We start from the raw sequence: 26,493 nt of genomic DNA on the forward strand, positions 1-26,493 counted from the left end.
TAGGAATCAGCAGGTCAGGGGGTTTTAGTGTAGTTCTATAGGAATCAGCAGGTCAGGGGGTTTTAGTGTAGTTCTATAGGAATCAGCAGGTCAGGGGGTTTTAGTGTAGTTCTGTAGGAATCAGCAGGTCAGGGGGTTTTAGTGTAGTTCTATAGGAATCAGCAGGTCAGGGGGTTTTATTGTAGTTTCTATAGGAATCAGCAGGTCAGGGGGTTTTAGTGTAGTTCTATAGGAATCAGCAGGTCAGGGGGTTTTAGTGTAGTTCTATAGGAATCAGCAGGTCAGGGGGTTTTAGTGTAGTTCTATAGGAATCAGCAGGTCAGGGGTTTTAGTGTAGTTCTATAGGAATCAGCAGGTCAGGGGGTTTTAGTGTAGTTCTATAGGAATCAGCAGGTCAGGGGGTTTTAGTGTAGTTCTATAGGAATCAGCAGGTCAGGGGGTTTTAGTGTAGTTCTATAGGAATCAGCAGGTCAGGGGGTTTTAGTGTAGTTCTATAGGAATCAGCAGGTCAGGGGGTTTTATGTTAAAAGGCTGAAGATCCTATTCAAAGAAAACAGATGTAATGATTTGCAATTCAGTGAAGACTTTAATGAGACAGACACATCAAGGGAGCAGAAGGTGTGAAGGCCAGAAGCTGTGCAGCTTAAAGGAACACTAGTCTAACTCATACTGACCACGTGTGTCCGAAACACTTGAGGTCAGAAAATTGCTTCTTTATTGGATTTCAGTGTCAGAAACCACATAATCGGGTCTGAGACGCTGAACCGCTCCACACAGTGCCGTGCAGGTAGCACCACGCTCCTCGGTGGGGGCTTCTTAAAGAAGCTACTTCACACATGTAAAAGTGTGTGTGTGTGTGTGTGTACCGGTGTGTGTAGGTGTGTGTGTGTGTCTGTGTGTGTGTGTGTGTTTGGAGGTGTCTACCAGGTTTATAGGACATTGTGAGGACCAAAATGTAAAAGCTTAATGTTCCCACAGTTCACACAAACAAACGTGTATGCATGGAGGTTTCACTCACAGCAGGTCCTGGAGCTCCAACTGGACCCTGAAGACCACCTGGACCAGGAGGACCCTGAGGGGAGAAACAGTACAAGCAAAGAGGAGCTAGATGTTTATCATGCATATACAGCGTTCCGCATTACTGCTGCACTTTTTCTGTTATTTGTAATTTAATTTTTTTTTCTATATAAAAATAAATGTATAAACTTTTTTAAACGTGAATGCTTCTTCAAAAGGTTCTTCAGTAAAAACAATGGTTCTATACAGAACCATGAGCACTCAAAGAGCCCTTTGGGTGGTGAAATGGTTCTTCAAATTGATGGAGAATGTGTTGTATATGGTTCTATACAGAACCTTTTTGAGAACAGTTCTAAATAGCATCAAAAAGGTTCTTCCATTCTAAGTGCATAATGATAGAAGAACCCTTTTTTGTGCTTTCAAGGAACCATGTGCAAAACAATCTCCATCAATCTGAAGAACCATTTCAACAGGCAAAGAACCCTTTAAGCATGCAAATGGTTCTTTAAAAAGATGCTTCTACAATGGTTCTTTAGTAAAAACAACGATTCATAGAATCATGAACACTACGAAGAACTATTGCACGCTTACATGGTTCTTTGCTTGGTGAAATGCTTCTTCAGATTGATGGGGAACGTGTTGTATATGGTTCTATATAGCACCAAAAAGGGTTCTTCTAATGTTCCAAGCTTGAAATCATATCTAGAAGAACCCTTTTTGGTGCTATATAGAACCCTTTTCAAAAAGGTTCTGTGTAGAACCATATACAACACGTTTTCCATCAATTTGAAGAACCATTTCACCACGCAAAGGGTTCTTCAAGTGTTCATGGTTCTGTTCACTGTCTTACTAAAGAACCTTCCAGAGCTCCCTCTGGATCTGACCCCAGATCAGCACTCGTACTATACGCTATAGGATTAACGCCACTGATGATCATCTCAATACCAGTTCATCATGAAGACCGTTAGAACGTTACTCACATGTTCTCCTTTGTCTCCTTTGCTTCCTTTCTGACCCGGTTCTCCAACTTCTCCCTGAAAAACCAACACACGCAGCATCAGCCCTGAGCCTGAAGCACTGCGACCCAGTTTCCCACCTAAACCCAGGCAGAAGTTTCTGGAAGTTGCCAGTGTGGGGAATATCACCCCGAGACCGTAATCAGAGACGCCGGCCGGGGTCTGTTTGTCATTAATTGATTACTTGGCTCCTTTAGCGCTACAGCCGTTAGCGTGTGCAGGCCTAATGCAGCGTGGGGCGCGGCGTGCGTCTGAAGGAGGACGGCGCTGAATCGTAACGCAGCAGTAATGATAGAATAACACATGAATTATTAGTGAATACATTACAGGCTGCGCCGCTCTTTGGCCTCCGGCGCTCAGAGCACGCTTGTTTACTTCTACAAACGCGCGCGAGCGACTGTGTGTTTACATTCATCACTGCTGCGCCATAATGACTCCGTCATCCCGGGTTAGGATGATGGATAAAGCTGAGGAGTCGAGAGAGACAGACAGACAGAGAGACAGAGAGGGAGAGAGAGAGACAGAGAGGGAGAGAGAGAGACAGAGACAGACAGAGAGGGAGACAGACATAGAGAGAGAGAGAGAGAGAGAGAGAGAGAGAGAGAGAGAGAGAGAGAGAGAGAGAGAGAGAGAGAGAGACAGAGACAGAGAGGGAGAGGGAGAGAGAGATAGAGAGGGAGAGAGAGAGACAGAGACAGACAGAGAGGGAGACAGACATAGAGAGAGAGAGAGAGAGAGAGAGAGAGAGAGAGAGACAGAGACAGAGAGGGAGAGAGAGAGAGACAGACAGAGAGAGACAGAGAGGGAGAGAGACAAACAGAGGGAGACAGACAGCGAGAGAGAGAGAGACAGACAGACAGAGACAGAGAGACAAACAGGGGGAGACAGACAGCGAGAGAGAGAGAAACACAGAGAGACAGACAGAGAGAGGGAGAGAGACAGAGAGAGAGAGATGGACAGACAGAGAGAGATGGACAGAGAGACAGAGAGGGAGAGAGAGAGAGAGAGAGAGAGAGAGAAAGAGAGAGGTAGAGAGAGACAGACAGAGAGGTAGAGAGAGAGAGACAGAGAGAGAGACAGAGAGAGAGAGAGAAAGAGAGAGGTAGAGAGAGACAGACAGAGAGGTAGAGAGAGAGAGACAGAGAGAGAGAGACAGGCAGACAGATAGAGAGAGAGACAGAGAGAGTTTAGGGAGTTTAGACAGATAAACAGACAGACAGACAGACAGAGACAGGTAGATACGTAGATAGCTGGAGACATAAACAAGACAAACAAACAGAGAGATAGACAGATAGATGGATAAAGAGACAGACAGACACACAGATAGATAGATAGATAGATAGATAGATAGATAGATAGATAGATAGATAGATAGATAGATAGACAGACAGACAGACAGACAGACAGATATGGTTGTGAAGCTATTTGCATTTAAACACATCACGTTTGCTCTTAAATGACTGTGTTTACAGACGTGTGCCTGAATAATGAGTTACTTACACCATGTAACTGAACATTAGACACGCGTACTGTGCAGCTCACTGCCAGGGAGAACAGGCAGCCTAACTACAGAAACTCTGAAACCACTAAATACACTAAATACCTGAGAGACAGAAATCAAAAATCTGTACCTTATCACCGTCCTCTCCAGGAGGTCCTTGAGGTCCCGCAGGTCCTGGAAGGCCAACCGGACCCTGGATTCCATCACGGCCGGCGGGCCCGGGAGGACCTTTCTCACCCTGCAGACACAACCGAGAGAACCGGCATCAGTGTTAGTCCAACATTAGTCTCCAGTTTCCATGTACAGTTAGTTCGACAGCCAAGCTGCTCTCGGCTAATGAGCGCTCCACGTTCAGAGTAAGGCAAACTAACTAAACGTTACCAAGTGCTTACAAACGCTTCAAGAAAACCAAAGACAACGATAAACTGATCACAAATGACTGGCTACCCGGTATATACAGTCAGGGTTCCCACTCTTTTCAGGAATCATTTTTAACAACTTTTCCAGGTCAAATTCCCAGACAATTTCCATGATTATGCACATGCCAGCTGTTGCTTATGAAAGGTCATCTTAAGATTGCCGACATCCTTAAAACCCACGTCAACAACCTCTGAGAGATAGACTGAACCTTTCCTCAGTCGATCAGGTGGCCATCACAGTTCTACTGAAATATTTTGCGTTAATGTATTTTCTCTCTGACAGACATTCTGCATCTACATATCGCTCCACATTCAACACTGTGTGGTTTTCTCCAATCCAATCAAACACTTTCCAATTATAGATCAAGACTGAAGCGTTTATATTCTCACTCAACAATCTGGGAAAAATCTCTGTTTACATGCTCACGGCAGGTAATCTGATCCACAGTGACCCGCATGCATGGAGTAGCGCTTGGAGTAGATGTTACCATGACAACCAGCATCACGTGAGGTCCAGTCAGAGTGAGATGAGCAGCAGTGAGCAGTGATTGTGTTTTTAACTGCTTTAAAATGACGTCAGACTCAGGAAAACGTCCTTCACACGTCCTTATTAAAGAAGGCCGAGAGGAAGACGTCGTGCTCTGAGACGCATAAGCTGGACGTCCGTCCCACCGCCGTCTTTTAAAGATCAGAGCATGAACTTCGTCTCCTCTGCAGACCAGTTTCTGCTCCGCCGTGTTGAACGGTATAAACTCTCACTGTGACGCGACGCTCAAGCAGAACGGGCTTAAACTTTCCGATAGGGAATGTAATCGGATACAGGAGTTTACACGGATATTATTCTTCTATTTAACTGATTATTTACAGGATTACCCACCTTGTTCAATCAGGTAGAGGCTGTATTCTAAATAGCGTCAATCAGACTATTCAGATTGAGGTGTTTACTTTGATGTGTTCTAATCTAGTTGAGCTATTAGTCTGATTATTAACTAATTTTTAGTCTTTCATGTAAACACGGCTACTGCCGCAGTACAAACTACAACAGCTATGAATGGACACTTAAACTGGGCATTAGCTGACAACAATATGCTAAAATCTGATGTTGTAACAGGATGTCACTAATATATTGAGGGGATTAATCAATTCTCTGATTTTCTCTGGTGTTTTTCATGACTGATTTTCCAGGTCAGGTGTGACCCTGTAAAGTGTGTGACTGACCAGGACGGTAGACCGTGAAAGTGGAAGGCATAACCTACAATATAAAGAAACAGCCTCTTACCGGTCCACCTTTCTCTCCAGCAGGTCCTGGGGGTCCCTGAGGTCCGTTGCGCCCGGTTAATCCTATTGGCCCACCTGGTCCAGCAGGCCCTCTTTCACCTGGGGACCCCTAAGGTGCACACACAGATACAGTATCAGCATCAGGACAGTACAAAGTGCAGTAAAAGACAAAATCTAACAAACACAAAAAGTGAAACAGCATCAGTTCCCATCCTTATGTTTACGTCAACACTTCATACATACTAAATACATATCACTGGAAATGAATAACCGACTCTAAATGTAGGTATTGTGATATAAACCGAGTCTGTTCTACAGTTTCTCATTAGGCTGAATGAATAACCGACTCTAAATGTAGGTATTGTGATATAAACCGAGTCCGTTCTACAGTTTCTCATTACGCTGAATGAATAACCGGCTCTAAATGTAGGTATTGTGATATAAACCGAGTCTGTTCTACAGTTTCTCATTAGACTGAATGAATAACCGACTCTAAATGTAGGTATTGTGATATAAACCGAGTCCGTTCTACAGTTTCTCATTAGACTGAATGAATAACCGACTCTAAATGTAGGTATTGTGATATAAACCGAGTCCGTTCTACAGTTTCTCATTAGACTGAATGAATAACCGACTCTAAATGTAGGTATTGTGATATAAACCGAGTCCGTTCCACAGTTTCTCATTAGGCTGAATGAATAACCGACTCTAAATGTAGGTATTGTGATATAAACCGAGTCTGTTCTACAGTTTCTCATTAGGCTGAATGAATAACCGACTCTAAATGTAGGTATTGTGATATAAACCGAGTCCGTTCTACAGTTTCTCATTAGGCTGAATGAATAACCGACTCTAAATGTAGGTATTGTGATATAAACCGAGTCTGTTCTACAGTTTCTCATTAGGCTGAATGAATAACCGACTCTAAATGTAGGTATTGTGATATAAACCGAGTCCGTTCTACAGTTTCTCGTTAGACTGAATGAATAACCGACTCTAAATGTAGGTATTGTGATATAAACCGAGTCCGTTCTACAGTTTCTCATTAGGCTGAATGAATAACCGACTCTAAATGTAGGTATTGTGATATAAACCGAGTCCGTTCTACAGTTTCTCATTAGACTGAATGAATAACCGACTCTAAATGTAGGTATTGTGATATAAACCAAGTCCGTTCTACAGTTTCTCATTAGACTGAATGAATAACCGACTCTAAATGTAGGTATTGTGATATAAACCGAGTCCGTTCTACAGTTTCTCATTAGACTGAATGAATAACCGGCTCTAAATGTAGGTATTGTGATATAAACCGAGTCTGTTCTACAGTTTCTCATTAGACTGAATGAATAACCGACTCTAAATGTAGGTATTGTGATATAAACCGAGTCCGTTCTACAGTTTCTCGTTAGGCTGAATGAATAACCGACTCTAAATGTAGGTATTGTGATATAAACCGAGTCCGTTCTACAGTTTCTCATTAGACTGAATGAATAACCGACTCTAAATGTAGGTATTGTGATATAAACCGAGTCTGTTCTACAGTTTCTCATTAGACTGAATGAATAACCGGCTCTAAATGTAGGTGTTGTGATATAAACCGAGTCCGTTCTACAGTTTCTCATTAGACTGAATGAATAACCGACTCTAAATGTAGGTATTGTGATATAAACCGAGTCTGTTCTACAGTTTCTCATTGGGCTGAATGAATAACCGACTCTAAATGTAGGTATTGTGATATAAACCGAGTCCGTTCTACAGTTTCTCATTAGACTGAATGAATAACCGACTCTAAATGTAGGTATTGTGATATAAACCGAGTCCGTTCTACAGTTTCTCGTTAGGCTGAATGAATAACCGACTCTAAATGTAGGTATTGTGATATAAACCGAGTCCGTTCTACAGTTTCTCATTAGACTGAATGAATAACCGACTCTAAATGTAGGTATTGTGATATAAACCGAGTCCGTTCTACAGTTTCTCATTAGACTGAATGAATAACCGACTCTAAATGTAGGTATTGTGATATAAACCGAGTCCGTTCTACAGTTTCTCATTAGACTGAATGAATAACCGGCTCTAAATGTAGGTATTGTGATATAAACCGAGTCCGTTCTATAGTTTCTCATTAGGCTGAATGAATAACCGACTCTAAATGTAGGTATTGTGATATAAACCGAGTCTGTTCTACAGTTTCTCATTAGACTGAATGAATAACCGACTCTAAATGTAGGTATTGTGATATAAACCGAGTCCGTTCTATAGTTTCTCATTAGGCTGAATGAATAACCGACTCTAAATGTAGGTATTGTGATATAAACCGAGTCCGTTCTACAGTTTCTCATTAGACTGAATGAATAACCGACTCTAAATGTAGGTGTTGTGATATAAACCGAGTCCGTTCTATAGTTTCTCATTAGGCTGAATGAATAACCGACTCTAAATGTAGGTATTGTGATATAAACCGAGTCTGTTCTACAGTTTCTCATTAGGCTGAATGAATAACCGACTCTAAATGTAGGTATTGTGATATAAACCGAGTCCGTTCTACAGTTTCTCATTAGACTGAATGAATAACCGGCTCTAAATGTAGGTATTGTGATATAAACCGAGTCCGTTCTACAGTTTCTCATTAGGCTGAATGAATAACCGGCTCTAAATGTAGGTATTGTGATATGTTCTATGTTCTATGTAGAACCATTCACACGCTTAAACGGTTGTTTCTATGGCGAAATCGTTCTTCAGATTGATGGAGAATGTCTTGTACAATGTTCTATATCACACCAAAAAGGGTTCTTTCATTGTTACAGGTTTGACATCATAACTATAGCAGAACCCATTTTGCTATATCTATATTGCTATATAGAACCATCTTTCAAAAGGTATGTAGAACCATAAACACATTCGCTATTCGTTTGAAGAGACATTTCCCCATTCAGAGAACCATTTGAGCATAAAATGAAAAGATGGTGGTTCAAGGGTTCTATATAGCAAAGATAATGTTCTGTTCTATGCACAGAGTGAAGTAGAATGTATTGTAAAGGATTCTATATAGAACCTTTTGGAAAATCACTCCATATAGCTCCAAAACGGGTTCTTCCACTGTTACAATGTCAAGCTTGTAATGAAAGAACAATAGAACCCCTTTTGGTGCTATACGGAACCATATACAAGACATTCTCCATCAATCTGAGGAACCATTTCACCATGCGGAGAACCATTTAATCATGCAAACTCATCTTTCTGAATAGAACCATTCCTTCTGCTAAAGAACTCTTGAAGAACCATCTTTATTAAGAGTATTTGAAAGAACACATCTGGAGACGAAACCCCTGTTTATTTCTATGACTGTCTTGAATAAAAACCCGTTCTTGTTGACAGTTTAACTGGAGCTGAGATCAGATGAGGTTTAGGAGTGTGTGCTGTTAACAGTGGGTCATTTCGACACACACTGATGAGCATGTGGGCCACCTCCGCAACCGAGACCAGAGCGGAGCAGGTCAGTATTGGAAAACAGCCCATTAGCGCGGCTATTAGAGCAGAATCTATTGAAAAGGCAGCATAAAGAGGGCCTTCAGAGAGAGAAAGAGCCTCATTCACCGCTTTCTCCAGCAGCTACATCCCTCACTCCACTCCTCCACTCCATTAGTCACCAGCCACAAAGCCTCCCAGCAGCCTGGGTCAAGTTCAGAACACACAGCACCATCAACTAATACACAGCTCACACACAGCACATCGATCACAACGATTACCACACCTTCAATACAACGTACAAACAACCTTAACTCAGTCTTCAAATGACGTCATTTACTCTTCGGTGAGGAACAGCTCATGTTCTGGGTCCACCAAGCTGATTGGTTGAGAGACGTTCTAACTGCTGTTATTTCACCAGAACACCACAAACACTGCATCACTCTGCTGAGACGCTGTTGCTAAGCAACGACTCTGACAGCTGTAGGAGACGCTTGAGCCATCTGAACGTTTTCACTTCTGACTTTGCCACAAACAGAAAACAGACACTGTTAAGACCACATCTGACCGGCAGCCGATTTGGTCCGACTCTGAAGATGAGATGATGCTAAATTCCCAAACTGTCGTCACCACTGAGCAGCTTTTCAGTCGGCAGCTGTGACAGAAGAACAGCTGAACAACCTGGAATCAGCCAGAAATGAACCCAACACCATTCGCCAAACTAAACGGGCTGTAAGAAGCTTCACAGACCGGCTGGAACAAAACAACATTAATACTGATCTGGACAAACTGACCAAACTGAGCTGAACCTGATATTGGTTCAGTTTTACGGCTCAGTCTGATTTGGTCCGACTCTGAAGATCAGACACGTCTGGCGAATGGTGTTGGGTTCATTTCTGGCTGATTCCAGGTTGTTCAGCTGTTCTTCTGTCACAGCTGCCGACTGAAAAGCTGCTCAGTGGTGACGACAGTTTGGGAGTTTAGTGTGAGGAGCTGGAGAACGAACTGCCGGCTGAGCGGCGAGTGGGCGGAGCTCATTACTCTGACGTAGCAGCGAGCTGCTCGTTAAGGAGCTCTAATTAGGAGGAAGGAACTGAACATTAAAACATATTAAAGCCGAGTTCACGGCCAGTTTATTCATTTCTTACTGTATTTATTTAACTGCTGTATTAAAGCAGTAGAGCACTCGAGGAGGGAGTTACCACCAGTAACATCACGGCTGAGATGATCTACGGACACCAGATCACAGCCGGGATGGTATTACACCATAACACACTCCCTCTCGGTTCTACTGCTTAAATACAGTATTGTTGTCTGACCATGTTGTGTGTGTCATCAATTAGTCTGTTTAAGTGGATTTAGTGACAAATACTGAATAAAAATCACTGCGTTCAGTTTCTGAGCACTGCTGGCTCTTTTCTCTAATCAGATGTCTGAAAAAATACATACTGTGTATTAAAATATCGCAATAAAATATTTTTGCTATGTCGCCCACACCTACACTCTTAAAAAATATGGTTCTTAATGGGTTCTTTAGTAAAGAACATGGGACTATATAGTACCAAGAACACTAAAAGAACCACTTGCATGCTGTGCATGATGAAATGGTTCTTCAGCTCGATGGAGAACGCTCTATACAGCACCAAAAGGGTTCTTCTAATGTTATGATGTCAAGCTTGTAGCAATGGAAGAACCCTCTTTGGGGCTATATAGAACCCTTTTCCAAATAGAACTAAGCACATTCTCCATCAAGCTGAAGAATGCTGTCATAAAGCAAAGAACCTTTAAGAGCGTAGGTTCTCAGGCGGGAGGGCGATGGTGGGGGGAGTATAGAACATAGGCTACACAAAAATCAAGAACATGTTCCAGGCATGCGTGAGTACCTATTATAACTGTTGTTCTTTACATTGTGTGTAAATTTCATGATGAATGGACCAAATGGAACGACCCAAAATGACTTGTTAAAAATTCTGGTTCCATTGACTTCCATTAAAAGTAAAGCAAGTTTTTTCTCTCTCCTGTAAAATGACCATTTTGGAGACAATAGCTTTGAATTTGATGAATTTTATTGATCAGATGATCTCAGTATGGCTTTGTCAGATGCTCACGTGAGCTGGCGGGATGATAATTTGAGAGTGGACTGGTTGTTGTGGGTTTGGCTGAAACTCTCACTCTCGCTTTGTGGTGAATGTTTTACACAGGCAAGACAATGAGGTCCCCAGTCGGCTCCTCCATATCTGACAGACTCTCTCTCCGCAGAACTGAAACTGGTTTTAAGCAGAATAACAATTACAGACAGTCTTCACTTCGCTGTGAAATCCACAAGGCAGCAATTACTGCGACGCTGCTTTTGTGTTTTTGTGCACAGTAAAGGTTCACAGCACACAGATAACAGCGAAAGGAAGCGCTGAGAACATGACGTTCAGGAAATGATTCAGGACGTTTATCCAACACACTGGCCATCCACTGGACCAGAAAACCTTTTGAATTTATTTAACGGAATCTCAAGGACATAAATGTAGGTTCTATACTGAAGATGAACCAGGGTCAGAAACAAGGCTACCACTCATAACAGAGCCATTACTGTTAATACACACTCCTGTTCACTCACTGGCCACTTTATTAGAAACACCACCCTGTGCTTCCACTCACTGGCCACTTTATTAGAAACACCCACCTTGTGCTTCCACTAACTGGCCTCTTTATTAGAAACACCACCCTGTGCTTCCACTCACTGGCCACTTTATTAGAAACACCACCCTGTGCTTCCACTCACTGGCCACTTTATTAGAAACACCACCCTGTGCTTCCACTCACTGGCCACTTTATTAGAAACACCACCCTGTGCTTCCACTCACTGGCCACTTTATTAGAAACACCTACCTTGTGCTTCCACTAACTGGCCACTTTATTAGAAACACCCACCTTGTGCTTCCACTCACTGGCCACTTTATTAGAAACACCCACCTTGTGCTTCCACTCACTGGCCACTTTATTAGAAACACCACCCTGTGCTTCCACTCACTGGCCACTTTATTAGAAACACCACCCTGTGCTTCCACTCACTGGCCACTTTATTAGAAACACCCACCCTGTGCTTCCACTCACTGGCCACTTAATTAGAAACACCCACCCTGTGCTTCCACTCACTGGCCACTTAATTAGAAACACCCACCCTGTGCTTCCACTCACTGGCCACTTTATTAGAAACACCCACCTTGTGCTTCCACTCACTGGCCACTTTATCAGAAACACCCCCTTTGTGCTTCCACTCACTGGCCACTTTATTAGAAACACCACCCTGTGCTTCCACTCACTGGCCACTTTATTAGAAACACCCACCTTGTGCTTCCACTCACTGGCCACTTTATTAGAAACACCCACCCTGTGCTTCCACTCACTGGCCACTTAATTAGAAACACCCACCCTGTGCTTCCACTCACTGGCCACTTAATTAGAAACACCCACCCTGTGCTTCCACTCACTGGCCACTTTATTAGAAACACCCACCCTGTGCTTCCACTCACTGGCCACTTAATTAGAAACACCCACCCTGTGCTTCCACTCACTGGCCACTTAATTAGAAACACCCACCTTGTGCTTCCACTCACTGGCCACTTTATTAGAAACACCCACCTTGTGCTTCCACTCACTGGCCACTTTATTAGAAACACCCACCTTGTGCTTCCACTCACTGGCCACTTTATTAGAAACACCCACCTTGTGCTTCCACTAACTGGCCGCTTTATTAGAAACACCCACCTTGTGCTCCCTCTCACTGGCCACTTTATTAGAAACACCCACCCTGTGCTTCCACTAACTGACCACTTTATTAGAAACACTTACCTTGTGCTTCCACTCACTGGCCACTTTATTAGAAACACCCACGCTATGCTTCCACTAACTGGCCACTTTATTAGAAACACCCACCTTGTGCTCCCACTCACTGGCCACTTTATTAGAAACACCCACCTTGTGCTCCCACTCACTGGCCACTTTATTAGAAACATCCACCTTGTGCTTCCACTCACTGGCCACTTTATTAGAAACACCCACCCTGTGCTTCCACTCACTGGCCACTTTATTAGAAACACCCACCTTGTGCTTCCACTCACTGGCCACTTTATTAGAAACACCCACCTTGTGCTTCCACTCACTGGCCACTTTATTAGAAACACCCACCTTGTGCTCCCACTCACTGGCCACTTTATTAGAAACACCCACCTTGTGCTCCCACTAACTGGCCACTTTATTAGAAACACCACCCTTGTGCTTCCACTCACTGGCCACTTTATTAGAAACACCCACCTTGTGCTTCCACTCACTGGCCACTTTATTAGAAACACCCACCTTGTGCTTCCACTAACTGACCACTTTTCAACTGACCACGTTTCAACTGACCATTTTGAATGTCCTACAGATCTGTTATTCATCCTGGACAAATCTAACATTCCTGCTCTTCCTAGAGTCATACGGGGTGCCGGCCGAGCGCCGGTCGAGCGTAATAGAATCACTTTATACATTCATCCGCTAAATTAGTTTGACATTATGGAAAACATTGATATGATGAACTTTTGAACAGTCGTGTAATAAAGTCAATGAATTCTAAATGTTTGGAAACTAAGTGACATTTGAATGTGAGCTCAGTGTGTGAGCGTGACTCATTTACTGAGATCACTGTGTGTGTGTGTGTGTGTGTATGTGTGTTGGCCTCTCCGCTCCACCGTGACTGGTCATTATGTTCACCACCTGCTGAAAGCCCACTGTCCAGAATGTGCCTGCTGTCCCTCCACTGAGAGGTGTACAAGAATGAAACAGATTCTCTCCGTGTTGCCATGGTAACCGAGAGGGGTGCACATCTCTGACCTCCCCACAGTCCAATCTGATTATTCGAGTGGATTATTCTGGCACAGTTCAGAGCTCTGTTTAAAAACACACCGAATACTCCACTGTTAAAGCTGCACTACGTAACATTTGGGAATGTGGAGCCCTCTCTGGTGGATGTGTGTAACTAAACGTTCTATAACATGGGTTGTGCTTCGGACCCCCACAAGCGGATTTATCTGCCTTTTGCGAAATGAGAACTCGGTCTAAACTTGGTTAAGGCGTGTCTTCTGAGGATGTGAGTGAATTATCTACTGGAGCCCTCTCTGGGGCCGAAACTTCGAGCCGGACCTTCTTTTCGAGTCTGTGTGTGACGTTGATACGTAAAGACGTACGAAGTTACGTTCTGAAGAGCTAAACTGAAAGACTCGCCTACTACCGAGTCAGCAGATATGAGCAGCTACCTCATCCTGCAGACGTCCCTCTGCTCACAAACACCAATGAAAGCACACAGAAGTGTCGAGGCACAACTTCATGAGGCTGAAGTCGGCCGTTCCCGTTCCACCTTAAATGGTGCAGCAGTTACAACACCTGACGCCAGACTGCCACTGCTGCACCTTTTAAGGTGGAGCGGGAAACTAGAACAAGAGAGCGCCTGGCAGGGTGAGTGAGTTGCGTTGGCCGGTCTGGTTTCAGTGTTAGTGCTGCTGCTTTGCCGTTACTGTTTTAAGCCTATCAGCACTTCACACACACACACACGACCTGAGCAGAACACACACTCCGCTCCTCCCGACCGCAGATGCAGCCATTTCTGCTGCCGTTTTTCTGTCAGTTTCTTGCATTTTTCTCTTTTATGAACAACAACTTTAGTACTCGACAAAAGCTCTTCGTGGTTCCTCGATTACATCGATTCAGACAACCATAACAGCACAAACGAGAGACACTGAGATCCTATCACAGCTTCCTCCGTCTCCTCCGTCTCCAGTTCACACCACAGAAACCCTAATTAGTCCCACGATGGCACACTTGGCCAGAGCGGTGGGCAGCCCTATCCACGGCACCCGGGGAGCAGTTGGGGGTTAGGTGTCTTGCTCAAGGGCACCTCAGTCATGGACTGTCGGCTCTGGGGATCAAACCGGTGACCTTCCGGTCACGAGGCTGGTTCACTGACCTCCAACCCCAACATCCTACTGTTAAATCTGCTCCACTAGAAAAGCCTGAGAGTTTAACTTGGCCAAGAACGTGCTGGGAACTATTCAGACTACACCACACCAGCTGGCTCCTCTAATCGTCTTTGACTTGATTCTTGATGCTTCTCCGGTTTTAGACATACAAGCTTTATAACATTTACAAAACGGAATGAAAAACACATTTTAATAAAATACTGTCACAATATTTATCATTACCTGAACACTTTCATCTTTAGCATTGAAAGTTGTCTCTACAAACACGTGAACTCATCTCTGCTCTTTAAATGACACACAAATGTGGCCTGTGTGCTAATAGCGCCCCTTGCTGGAGAAACTTCAGACTGCCACATGTGCTAAACTAAACTAGTAAGTTTCAAGAAAAAAAAGGTACTTACGTTGGGACCTGGGGGACCCTGCGGACCCTCGCCACCCTTCAGCCCACCTGGACCCTGAAGCAGAGAAGAGGGGGTTATAGTGTCTGTGTTTAATGCAGTGATTTTCCCTAATCTGACTGACATTCCGGTTACAGATTCAGACTGAGGTGTTTATTCTCACTCTACTCAACAGTCTGATGAAAATCTCATTCACATAATGCAAGTAATCAGATCCAAAATTAGGATCATGCGTAGAGAACCGCTTAGTGTAGACGTTACCATGACAACCAGCATCACATGAGTTAACTTGCTCGGTAGTTTATTTCATTTGCTCATATTCTCGTCTGAACAGCTCATTATTGGGAATTTTATTGTCGTCCACCAGTTTCTGCTCCGTCGTGTTGAACGGTATAAACTCTCACTGTGACGCGCCGCTCATGCAAAACGGACTCAAACTTTCCGATAGGGAACGTAATCGGATTGAGGCGTTTACACGGACATTATTCTTCTATTTAACAGGTTATTTACAGGATTACTCAGTCAATCAGATAGAAGCTGTATTCCAAATGGCCTGAATCAGACTAGGCTATTCCGACTGAGGTGACTACATTGATGCATTCTGTTCTGATTGAGCAATTAGTCTGATTATTAACGGATTATTAGGATGCATGTAAACGTTATTAGTCACTCCTCGCTGTGCTGTCTATTAATTCCACTTTTTTTATTTTTAAACTGTGTCTTTGTGATGTAAACTGAGCAGTTAAACGGTTCAGACGTCTTTACAGTGGTGGTGATGGGAACCAGGCGTCGCCATGACTACAACACAGATATAGACACTTTATTTACCATCCAGAACCACCAGAGAACCTACACGAGTCTTCTGAGCTTATATGGAATGTCGATGATGGAAAACAGTGGAAAATCTGGAATAATGAGTTTTCTCTGGGGACTATTTTGCCGCACAGCGCCCTGCATGTCTCCCTCCACCATGAATGGAGTTGAAGTTCTCTAAACTCTCATAAAGCAGCGTCTCAGTCATCAGGCAGTGAATTCAGAACCAGTTCATGTAGGAACTTTCTGTGAGGAGCTTTTAGAGGGACGTCTGGTTCCCATCACCTCCACTGTGAGCAGTTCTGACTCGGTAAGTTTATCTAGAACGAAGCGCTTCACACCAAACCGCTCAGAACCGCTCTGATTACATATTAACCACTTAATTATGTTGAACTGAAACTGAAAGTTGGTGGAAACGACTGTTTTGCATACAGTTCAACTTTCAAAGGCCTCGACAATTATCTGAAAAGCTTAATCAATCTAGGTTATCTTAAGCCTTCAGCACTACACTCTTACAAAAGATGGTTCTTCAAGGGTTCTTTAGTAAAGACATTGGTTCTATTTAGAACCATGAACATGCAAAGAACCATTTCCATGATTAAATAGCTCTCTGCACGGTGAAATTGCTCCTCAGACTGCTGGAGAATGTATTGTATAAGGTTCTAAATACCACCAAAAAGGGTTATTGTTAAGCTTGTATCAACAGAAGAACCATTTTCGGTGCTATGTAGAACCCTTTTCAAAAAGGTTCTACATGGAACCAATTACAGCACATTCTCCATCAATCTGACAATCTGGAGTGCTCATGGTACTATAGTGAACTACGGTCTTTACAAAAGAACCCTTGAAGAACCATTTTTTCAGACTGTAGAGAGCGAATATTGTAAACGTAAGTAAAGTGCAACTGTTCCAAACTAAACCAAGTCCCGAAGCTCCTGCTGCGTGTGCAGCGTTTCCTCCGAGCGCTGCGCTGTTTACTCTCTGATTCAGCGATGACTCTCTGTGGAGGCCAAAAGCCTGCATGAGCATTTGGTGGAGCAGCAGGCGTTTGGGCAGATAATGACCATTTGGCCAGGTTTGTGACTCCGGCGTGTTTGTTCTTACCATAGCGCCAGGCAGGCCCCTCTGCCCCGGGAATCCTTTCAGCCCAGCAGGGCCGACTTTACCAGGACCACCTTGAGGACCTGGATCACCCTGCAGGGAAAAAAGGAGCACAGTCAGAGTAAACCCGACAGAGAAGATCAGCATTTCCCCAAGTTCAACACATACTGTCACTACACGAGGGCGCCAGCTGCCCATTCATTACCAGCTGTAAGTCGGTGTGAATCGGGCATCACAACTAGTTCTCCTTCCACACTGGGACTCGGAGCTGGCTGAGTCTTTCCTCTCCATGACATTAGTGGTTAACACTACTTTTTCCTGCCCTCCAGTGCACAGGGACATCAGATGATGTTTTAGAGGCGGAGCTATGGTCATCACATTTAGTCTTGCAGTCGTTCTGATATGATAAATCATAATTCAGGGACAGATTATGGCTATTTTACTGTATTCCAAGCTGCTGATGGACTTCAAACATGTAGTGCTCATATATGAACTAATATTTAGCTCACTGTTTACTGAACACGACTGCTGGACACACACTGTCTCTGCCCCAGGACACCTCTGTGCCTCTAGTCCTGTGTTTGTCATTATTGTCTATTGTCAACTTATAATTATTGTTTGTACTTATTGTGTGTAATACAGCTGTTATCTATTAGTGCATGTGCACTCATGTCATTGTCAAGACTAACAATAAAACGAGACAAATATATTCATTATAGTCCTATTCAAGGCTGGACTTGCCCCATTTGGTAGCCAAATGGTCTTGTTAGATCACAATCTTCTCAAATAAACCTTATTTCCCATTATGAGCCATCACGACCACTCAGATCCCAGAGTGCTGGCTTATTAATAGTCCCCAGAATTCCTAAGGCTGCAGCTGGGGGAAGAGCTTTTTCTTATAAAGCCCCCAAACTCTGGAATGATCTTCCAGAAACTGTTCGGGACTCAGACACAGTCTCAATCTTTAAGACTAGGCTGAAAACTCACTTGTTCAGTTCAGCTTTTGGTAGCTAATGTTCCCCCTAGATAAAGGCAGCAGATCCAGGGGTCCATGGACACAGGGAATTATAGTAAACTGAGACGCTGGCACTGTCGCCAAGGTTTCTTCCTCAGCTCTGAGGGAGGTTCTCCTGGCCACCGTCGCCCCTGGCTTGCCCACCCGGGGGTTTTACATTCTTGTTAAAACTTCGTCTTTTCTGGAATTCTGTGAAGCTGCTTTGTGACAACATCCTAAGTAAAAAGTGCTACAAATAAATTAGATATGATTTAAACACAGTGATATTCGGACATCACTGTATTAAAGGAGATCAGATTAAACATAATCAGCCGTTATTGTTCCTCCTTAAAGGGTTGATGTTTCCTGCTCTGATATGAAGTCGGAGCTGTGAGACTCGGAGCTGCAGCCGCTTTAGTTTCTCTCCTGAATATTTACTGTGATGTTCTGCTGCTTCATGTCTGTGGGTTTTAAATCTGTTACAGTCTTTTGAAACATGAGGCTCATAATCCGCGGCTCTCGGAGTTGATCTGAGCTTTACGGCTCAGTCTGGACTGAATGTGGTCAGTAAATGAAGCTGCAGGTCAGTCTGAGAAGAAAGGCTCGTAAACTTTAGCTACTTCGTTATCGCAGTGCAGCTTTACACTGTGATCTTACATAACATCAGGCTGCCCCTATCAGGCGAGAGGAGGAACTGCAGCGAACTGGCTGGAGGGCCACTTATAACGCACTCTAAAACAGCAGATACAGGCTGATTAAAACTGTCTGTGGGCAACATTTAGCCCTAGGGCTGGACTTTAGACACCCCAGAATTATAACGACAATGAAAAGTTGGATTGAATTGAATGACTACAATATTAGTTCCCTCACCATGTGCTGTCCATCTGTGGGCAGCATGTGGCAGTGGATGCTTGCACCTGTGGTCATGCATGGGTTTGTTGGGGGTATTAGCAATTTTTCACAGACTTTACCTTTCCACCTTCTTTGCCAGCAGCTCCGGGAAGACCCTGCTCTCCAGGGGGTCCTGGGGATCCAGGATGGCCTCTCTCACCCACTGGGCCGGTCTCTCCAGTAGGTCCCTTTCAAATAAACCAGAATAAAAAATTGAACAACGAGAGTTGATGCTCTCATATAAACGCTTCAGCATCCGCCTCGCTTAGTTTATTGTTTCTGAATGTTTACCTGTGGGCCGACAACTCCTCCAGGGCCTGGCGGTCCCGTCTTTCCTTGGAAACCCTAGCACCGTGAAACAGATTTAGATATGAAATTACAGCTCACATTAACAAACACAAGCACAGCAACACAAAACGCATGCTAGCTAAGACTAAAGGGTGCATGGTGTGTAAGTGTCCATCTAAATTCCCCTCAGCAGGTTTGGTCTTTTTGAGCACAGCCTGATACAACTGGACAATTAATCTGTACTTACGGTTTCTCCCCGCTGTCCGGGATGACCTGGCAACCCATCCTTTCCTGGAGGTCCCTGCAGAGAGACAAAATCCAATTGATGATGACTAGGATGACAGATTATTATCCCCTCAAACTCTCAGGCTTATTACATACTTATTAAATGCATTACTGTAATTTTTTTTTGGTTGTTCTTAAGCATGACGGGACGTAGAGTCGCCCATCACTGTGTATTGCCGTCATTAACATAAAAGAATGACCACTGTGAGTCTTATTTAGCACCAAGCCTTCTCACACTGGGGCCGAATCTCAAACAGCTCTCTGCTCCCTACATAGTGCACTACGTTAAATACTGGATCCTGCAGCCCAACAGAGCAAAACAGCTAAGAAACAGTCATTTGATTAAATTCAAACACATCCACACTGGAATAAACGCAGAAGAGCAAGATCAGTGTAAAAGCTCTGCTCAGCTATGATGGAGAATTCAAAACATTCTGCTTACATTTGGACCCTTTGGTCCTGGGAGCCCAACAGGTCCCTGTGGTCCTTGAGGCCCCTGAGATGAAACAAAAAACAAAGGAATTTTAATGGGAAGCTCCATAAACCAGGCAGCCTTAAAACATGCAGACATTCTAGAAGTGCTCACTCTTTCTCCAGGACCACCTGGAGGCCCGTCATTCCCTGAGGTACCCTGTAGAAAAGAGGAGAGGAGAACAGGAGGGTCAGAAAGTTCTCAAGAACATCTGGAATGTCGAGAAATTGTGTTTGAAATCTATAAACTGCCCAGTTCAGATGGAGAAAATCTTCACGATGTGCCAAAAACAGCTTTAAATCAGGCTTGAAACTGAATCTGAATCCAACATTTACTGCCAAAGCGCAACTACAGCTTTAGATTCTAAAGCCTGCCTGAAAACCGCCGGACAAAATTTGATCAGAACCCATCCTGGACAAAGATGGAGAAAAATGAAGTTCTGGTGAACACACAGTAAAACTGTGGAAATATTTCACAACTGTCGTCCAAACTAGTCCAAAGCTGCGTTCAGTCAAATATTTCCAATCTCTAACAGTCACTGAGCGTTAGGATGATCCGTTACCTTCGGCCCCGGCTTTCCTGTTGGTCCTCTCGCTCCTCTCCCGCCACGTGGACCCTGAGGACACATTAATATTACATTAGTACTGCAAGCTGTTTATTGAAGCTCCTTACACTGTACACTGAAACAGGCTCTGGCGGTTTCTCCATACCGTTGGACCACGCTGTCCTCTCGGTCCTGCTTTGCCAGCGGTTCCCTGCAGGAGAGGAAACTCAGTTTAGAGTGTGAGATTTAAATTTAATTTATGTGCTCATTTTCAACTCGGCCAGACTTTGGATGACTTGCTGGTCAATGCAAACTGCTGATGACCGTGGAATGAAACACCTGGCCATCACAACCCAAATGTTAAGAAGAAGCATTTAGTCTTTTCAGCAAAACTCTAACCACTTGGGGAGCCACAACATTGTGTCCATTCTACATCTATATCCTGTAAATGTGTCTCAATGTGTGTTAATGTACTAGTATACAATAAAAATATAATATAAATAACAATGCAGACTCACTCTCCTCTGCTTTAAGCTTAACTCAGCTCTAGCTGCTTTTCTCGCATCTCCAGCAGGAAACCTTTCCTCAAAAGTAAATCAGTTAAATCTCTCAATGTTCGACTTTTTACGAGGCAGAAGTCGCTTCTCATTCACCAACTTCTTGTTCTAATGTTCTTGTTCTTTCTTAAATGGTGCCTGAGGCGCCAGAATGTAGCTGCTGCTGCTCCATTTAAGGTGGAACGGGACAGTTTGACAGTTTCTCGTTGCAGATTAAACATATCAGGAAACCAGCTGGACTGATTATAAACACTAATCAGTCCATTCGTCTCCAGATTATCGATGTCCGTCTTAAATCTCTCTCTTTGCCATTTCGTAGCTGCTAGCTGGGTGAGACTGTGGTCTGTGTTGCTATGGTGACCAGCCGTCTGCGCTGATCTTCAGGGTTAAAGGGTGAATCAGCAGTTCTACATTAACTCCAGCGTTTAAGACCATTTACTGTTAAACTGAGTTGAAGGATCAGCAGAGCTTTATTTTACTGTAAAGAGCCGCATGGGGATCCAGAGCCACAGGTCGCTGACCCTTGGTTTAGACCAAATATGGGGTCGTAACAGTTGTACACAGTATTTAAGGCTCACGCTTTAATCTTCATTCTTTATTCGGACCCCATTAGCTTCCACAAAGTGGTCATTAGTCTTTCTGGGGTCCACACAAGAGCAGCTGTTATCAAAATAGAACAAATAAACAAAAACAGAAAAAAACTGTTTACAGTACAACAGTACGTGCTATTTAATTAACATCTATTAATCCCTACAGTAATACTGTGTATCGTAACAGTGAGCACTGCACCACCAGCCCCTCGTCTGCTTCTCCACACCTCCGCCTCTCTTCCCAGCGTTCTAGACAGCGTTCTGTTTTGCTGCCTTTGACCTTTTGTTCCTTTTCATGCCAGACGCTGAACTAGTGATTTGTAAGTCCACCAAAAACCCTGACCTCTTCCCTCTGGGACAGTATAGCTCTGTCCACTTCAGCCTTTCTGAGCAGTTTGAGGTTATATTTTATGGAAAGCTCTAAACGGCTCTGCTTACCCTCCCTCCTTTCTCTCCGTTTGCTCCAGGAAAGCCAGGGAAACCTGTAGAACCCTGCAGAGAGAGAGAGAAAGATCATTTATCTAGATCAGTGTGTGAAACTGTGCCACAGCATCTGGTCAAAAACTTTATTAAAAAATACTTTATTAAAAAATACTGTACTTTAGGGTACAGTACATATAGAACAACGGTTCTATATGGAACCATGAAGACTCGAAGAACCATTCGCATGGTGAAATGGTTCATCAGATTGCTGTGTATGGTTCTATATAGCACTAAAATGGGTTGTGCTATTGTTACAAGCTTGATATCGAAACAATAGAATAGCTTCTTTTGGTGCTATCTAGAACCCTTTTCAGAGAGGCTATATACACAACCATATACAACACATTTGAAGAACCATTTAAGCATGCCGCTGAGTAAACGAGCGAGTAAACACAGAGAGAGGAGGACAGAAGGACAGACGCGAAACCGAAGGTTAAATGAGTTTGGCAGATCAGACAGAGACGATCAGCGCAGGGACGAGTCTAACGCGGTGGACACACACCAGCGCTTCACTGTTTGGGTTGAGATAATGGGGCCGGTCAAACAGCCGCTACGCAAACACACACGAGAGCAAGGAAAACACTGGACGGCTGGACTGGTCATCAGAGCGCAGGGGTTTAGTATCTGATCAGACCAGTGCAGCACGCTAAGCTACCAGCAGGGCTCTAAAAGACACTCCAGGACAAAACTGCACAACTTTTGAAAAATAAATTTGAAGACCGCACAACCCCGTTTCCAATAAAGTGGCCCTTTAGAAACATGCTGCTGGTTCAAAATGGACATAAATAAATTATATATATACCCACATACCTCCATTTAAACATTTCATGTATTGTCTTTGTCTTTGAAACACATTCTGTTTATATTTACCTTTGCAGAGCATCCCAGCTTTTTTGTAAACTAATGCTTTTTGTTACTGAACATGGAACAGCTGGTTCGTTACATTAGGAGGGTAAACAGTAAACAACTAGAAGAGATCGCAGTGTCACTGCACAGCTTCAACAGCCTTCAGGCGGTTGCTACAGTGTCCCCATGAAGCTGGTTGCTAGGATGTTGCTATGTGGTTGTTATGGTGTTGCAAGTGGTTGCTAGGTACTTGCTATGACATCCCATGGGGTTGCTCAGGTGTTTTCGGTAGTTGCTATGACATCCTAGGGTGTTGCTAGGTAGTTGCTATGATATCCCATGTGGTTACTAGGGTGTTACCAGGTAGATGCCATGATACCCCAAGTAGTTGCTAGGGAATTGCTATGGTACTGTATTGCAAGTGGTTGCTAAGGTTTTGCTAGTTGGTTGCAATGGTATCCACATGTGGTTGCTGCTCACACCTTCTGAAAGGAGGATTCCATAGATATTTCAAAATTTCTGCACAATTAACTGGTTCAGATGTAATCAGAGCGGTTCTGAGCGGTTCTGAGCGGTTCGGTGTGAAACTCTCAGTTCTAGATAAACTGACCGAGTCAGAGCTTTTCACAGTGGTGGTGATGGGAACCAGACGTCCCTCTAAAAGCTCCTCACAGTGGTGGTGATGGGAACCAGACGTCCCTCTAAAAGCTCCTACAGAAAGTTCCTACATGAGCTGGTTCTGAATTCACTGCCTGATGACTGAGACGCTGTTTTATGAGAGTTTAGAGAACTTCAACTCCATTCATGTTGGAGGGAGACATGCAGGGCGCGGTGCGGCAAAATAGTCCCCAAAGAAAACTCATTATTCCAGATTTTCCACTGTTTTCCATCATCAACATTCCATATAAGCTCAGAAGACTGGTGTAGGTTCTCTGGTGGTTCTGGATGGTAAATAAAGTGTCTGTATCTGTGTTGTAGTCATGGCGACGCCTGGTTCCCATCACCACCACTGTGAAGACGTCTGAGTGACTTTGAATTCTGCATAAAGTTTGAAACATTGGTGGAGTTTCCCTTTAATCAGTGGGATTTAGTCTTGCTTTGTGTTATGACACAATCTGGCCCATGAAAAGATGTGACACACACTTTCGGTACGACTGTGGAACGAAAGCTCTGGATGAAGCTCTGAGGGAAAGTCTACCATGTAATTCTTGGCATGATTTCCGGCAAAGTCAACAGATCAGGGAGGCAAGTTCCTCACACAGTTACGGAGATCAGGCGCTCAGAGAGGCAGAGAACGGGTTCTGCTATCAGCGCTGTTAACCTAAGCCATCAGAGCTCGGCTACACACATAAAACAGATGGTTCTGGTTCTTCAAGGGCTCTTTAGTAAAGACAGTGGTTCTATATAGAACCATAAACACTGAAAGAACCCTATGCACCCTCAAATGGTTCTCTTCATCGTGGAATTATTCTTCAGAGTGATGGAGAATGTGTTGTGTATGGTTCTATGTAGCACCAAAAAGAATTCTGTTGTTAGGACGTTGAACTCATAATAATAGCAGAACCTTCCTTGGTGCTAGATAGAACCTTTTCATGTTGTCAAGGTTGTCACAATAGTAGAACCCTTCTTGGTGCTATATAGAACCCTTTTCAAAACAATTCAATATAGAACCGTCTACAACACATTCTCCATCAATCTGAAACATTTCAGGGTGCAAATGGTCCTTTCAGTGTTCATGGTTCTATACAGAACCACTGTCCTTACTAAAGAACCCTTGAGGAAGCACCTTTAGGAGTGCGGTCTGCTGTGTGAGCAGGGATGCTGAGCAGCAAGCACAGCCAGGAGTCTTTACTCCACAGTGACCGACTGAGAGGATTCTGATCTCTGCCATGTGACGTTAGAACCGCAGGCCTGCTGTTCCGTCTACTCCTCATTTTTGAGGGTTCTGCGTTTGATTAGAAAGAGCCGAATCTGCCTCAGACGCAGAGACAGACTATACAGCAGCATCTCTGTGGAGCTAGAGAACAAATCAAAGGAACACATGATGGAGTTCCAGAGAGAGTGAGGAGTCAGTGATGTCATACCTTAGGACCCTGTCGTCCTGGATATCCGGGTAATCCAGGAACGCCCAGCTTTCCCTACGAGACAAACAGCAACACAGTGAAGACAAACTCGACTCACGCGATGAACTCAGACAAATAGATTCAAATGGGATGTACTAAAGTAAACAAGGTTATTTCACGTTTCCACGTGAACTTATTCAACAACTCAAAGAGTCCATTAAACTGAAAGTGTATTTTTCAGGTAATAAGTTAAGACGTATTATTCAGTGTCTAGTACGAACTACTGAATAATAACTATGAATCCTTCAGCATCTACTACAAATTATTTAGCAATTATTCAGTATCTGCTCCTATGAATTATTCAGTACTTACTATGAATTATTCAGTACCTGCTATAAATTATACAGTACCTGCTATAAATTATTCAATACCTACTATGAATTATTCAGGACCTGCTATGAATTATTCAGTACCTCCCATGAATTATTCAGGACCTGCTATGAATTATTCAGTACCTCCCATGAATTATTCAGTACCTGCTATGAATTATTCAGGACCTGCTATGAATTATTCAGTACCTCCCATGAATTATTCAGTACATGCTATGAATTATTCAGTACCTGCTATGAATTATTCAGTACCAGCTATGAATTATTCAATAACTACTATGAATTATTCAGTACCTACTATGAATTATTCAGTACCTGGAATGAATTATTCAGGACCTGCTATGAATTATTCAGTACCTGCTATGAATTATTCAGGACCTACTATGAATTATTCAGGACCTTCCATGAATTATTCAGTACCTGCCATGAATTATTCAGTATCTGCCATGAATTATTCAGTATCTCCTATGAATTATTCAGTACTTACTATGAATTATTCAATAACTACTATGAATTATTCAGTACCTACTATGAATTATTCAATACCTGCTATGAATTATTCAGTACCTGCTATGAATTATTCAGTACCTGCCATGAATTATTCAATAATGCTATGAATTATTCAATAACTACTATGAATTATTCAGTACCTACTATGAATTATTCATACCTTCCATGAATTATTCAGTACCTGCTATGAATTATTCAGTATCTGCCATGAATTATTCAGTATCTCCTATGAATTATTCAGTACTTACTATGAATTATTCAATAACTCCTATGAATTATTCAGTACCTGCTATGAATTATTCAGGACCTGCTATGAATTATTCAGTAGCTGCTATGAATTATTCAGGACCTGCCATGAATTATTCAGTACCTGCCATGAATTATTCAGTATCTGCCATGAATTATTCAGTATCTCCTATGAATTATTCAGTACTTACTATGAATTATTCAATAACTCCTATGAATTATTCAGTACCTGCTATGAAATATTCAGGACCTGCTATGAATTATTCAGTAGCTGCTATGAATTATTCAGTACCTGCCATGAATTATTCAGTACCTG

The 26,493-nt window shown here is 43.2% G+C and overlaps 1 protein-coding gene across 2 annotated transcripts in view; it reads right to left on the reverse strand.

Moving 5' to 3' along the window:
- Positions 1–26,493, reverse strand: part of col11a1b (collagen, type XI, alpha 1b) — a 210,906-nt gene that overhangs the window by 36,167 nt on the left and 148,246 nt on the right. For both annotated transcript variants that reach the window (XM_037547674.1, XM_037547675.1), the window contains 15 exons: positions 25,054–25,107; positions 22,079–22,132; positions 20,660–20,704; positions 20,512–20,565; positions 20,064–20,108; positions 19,920–19,973; positions 19,440–19,493; positions 19,196–19,249; positions 18,985–19,092; positions 17,023–17,112; positions 15,109–15,162; positions 5,233–5,340; positions 3,665–3,772; positions 1,998–2,051; positions 1,019–1,072 (listed from right to left, as the gene is read on the reverse strand). In XM_037547674.1, the coding sequence (XP_037403571.1) occupies positions 1,019–1,072; positions 1,998–2,051; positions 3,665–3,772; positions 5,233–5,340; positions 15,109–15,162; positions 17,023–17,112; positions 18,985–19,092; positions 19,196–19,249; positions 19,440–19,493; positions 19,920–19,973; positions 20,064–20,108; positions 20,512–20,565; positions 20,660–20,704; positions 22,079–22,132; positions 25,054–25,107 (990 nt within the window). The remainder of the gene's footprint in view (positions 1–1,018; positions 1,073–1,997; positions 2,052–3,664; positions 3,773–5,232; positions 5,341–15,108; positions 15,163–17,022; positions 17,113–18,984; positions 19,093–19,195; positions 19,250–19,439; positions 19,494–19,919; positions 19,974–20,063; positions 20,109–20,511; positions 20,566–20,659; positions 20,705–22,078; positions 22,133–25,053; positions 25,108–26,493) is intronic.

Source organism: Pygocentrus nattereri, chromosome 19 (genome assembly GCF_015220715.1).
Source record: "Pygocentrus nattereri isolate fPygNat1 chromosome 19, fPygNat1.pri, whole genome shotgun sequence".
Lineage (NCBI taxonomy): Eukaryota > Metazoa > Chordata > Actinopteri > Characiformes > Serrasalmidae > Pygocentrus > Pygocentrus nattereri.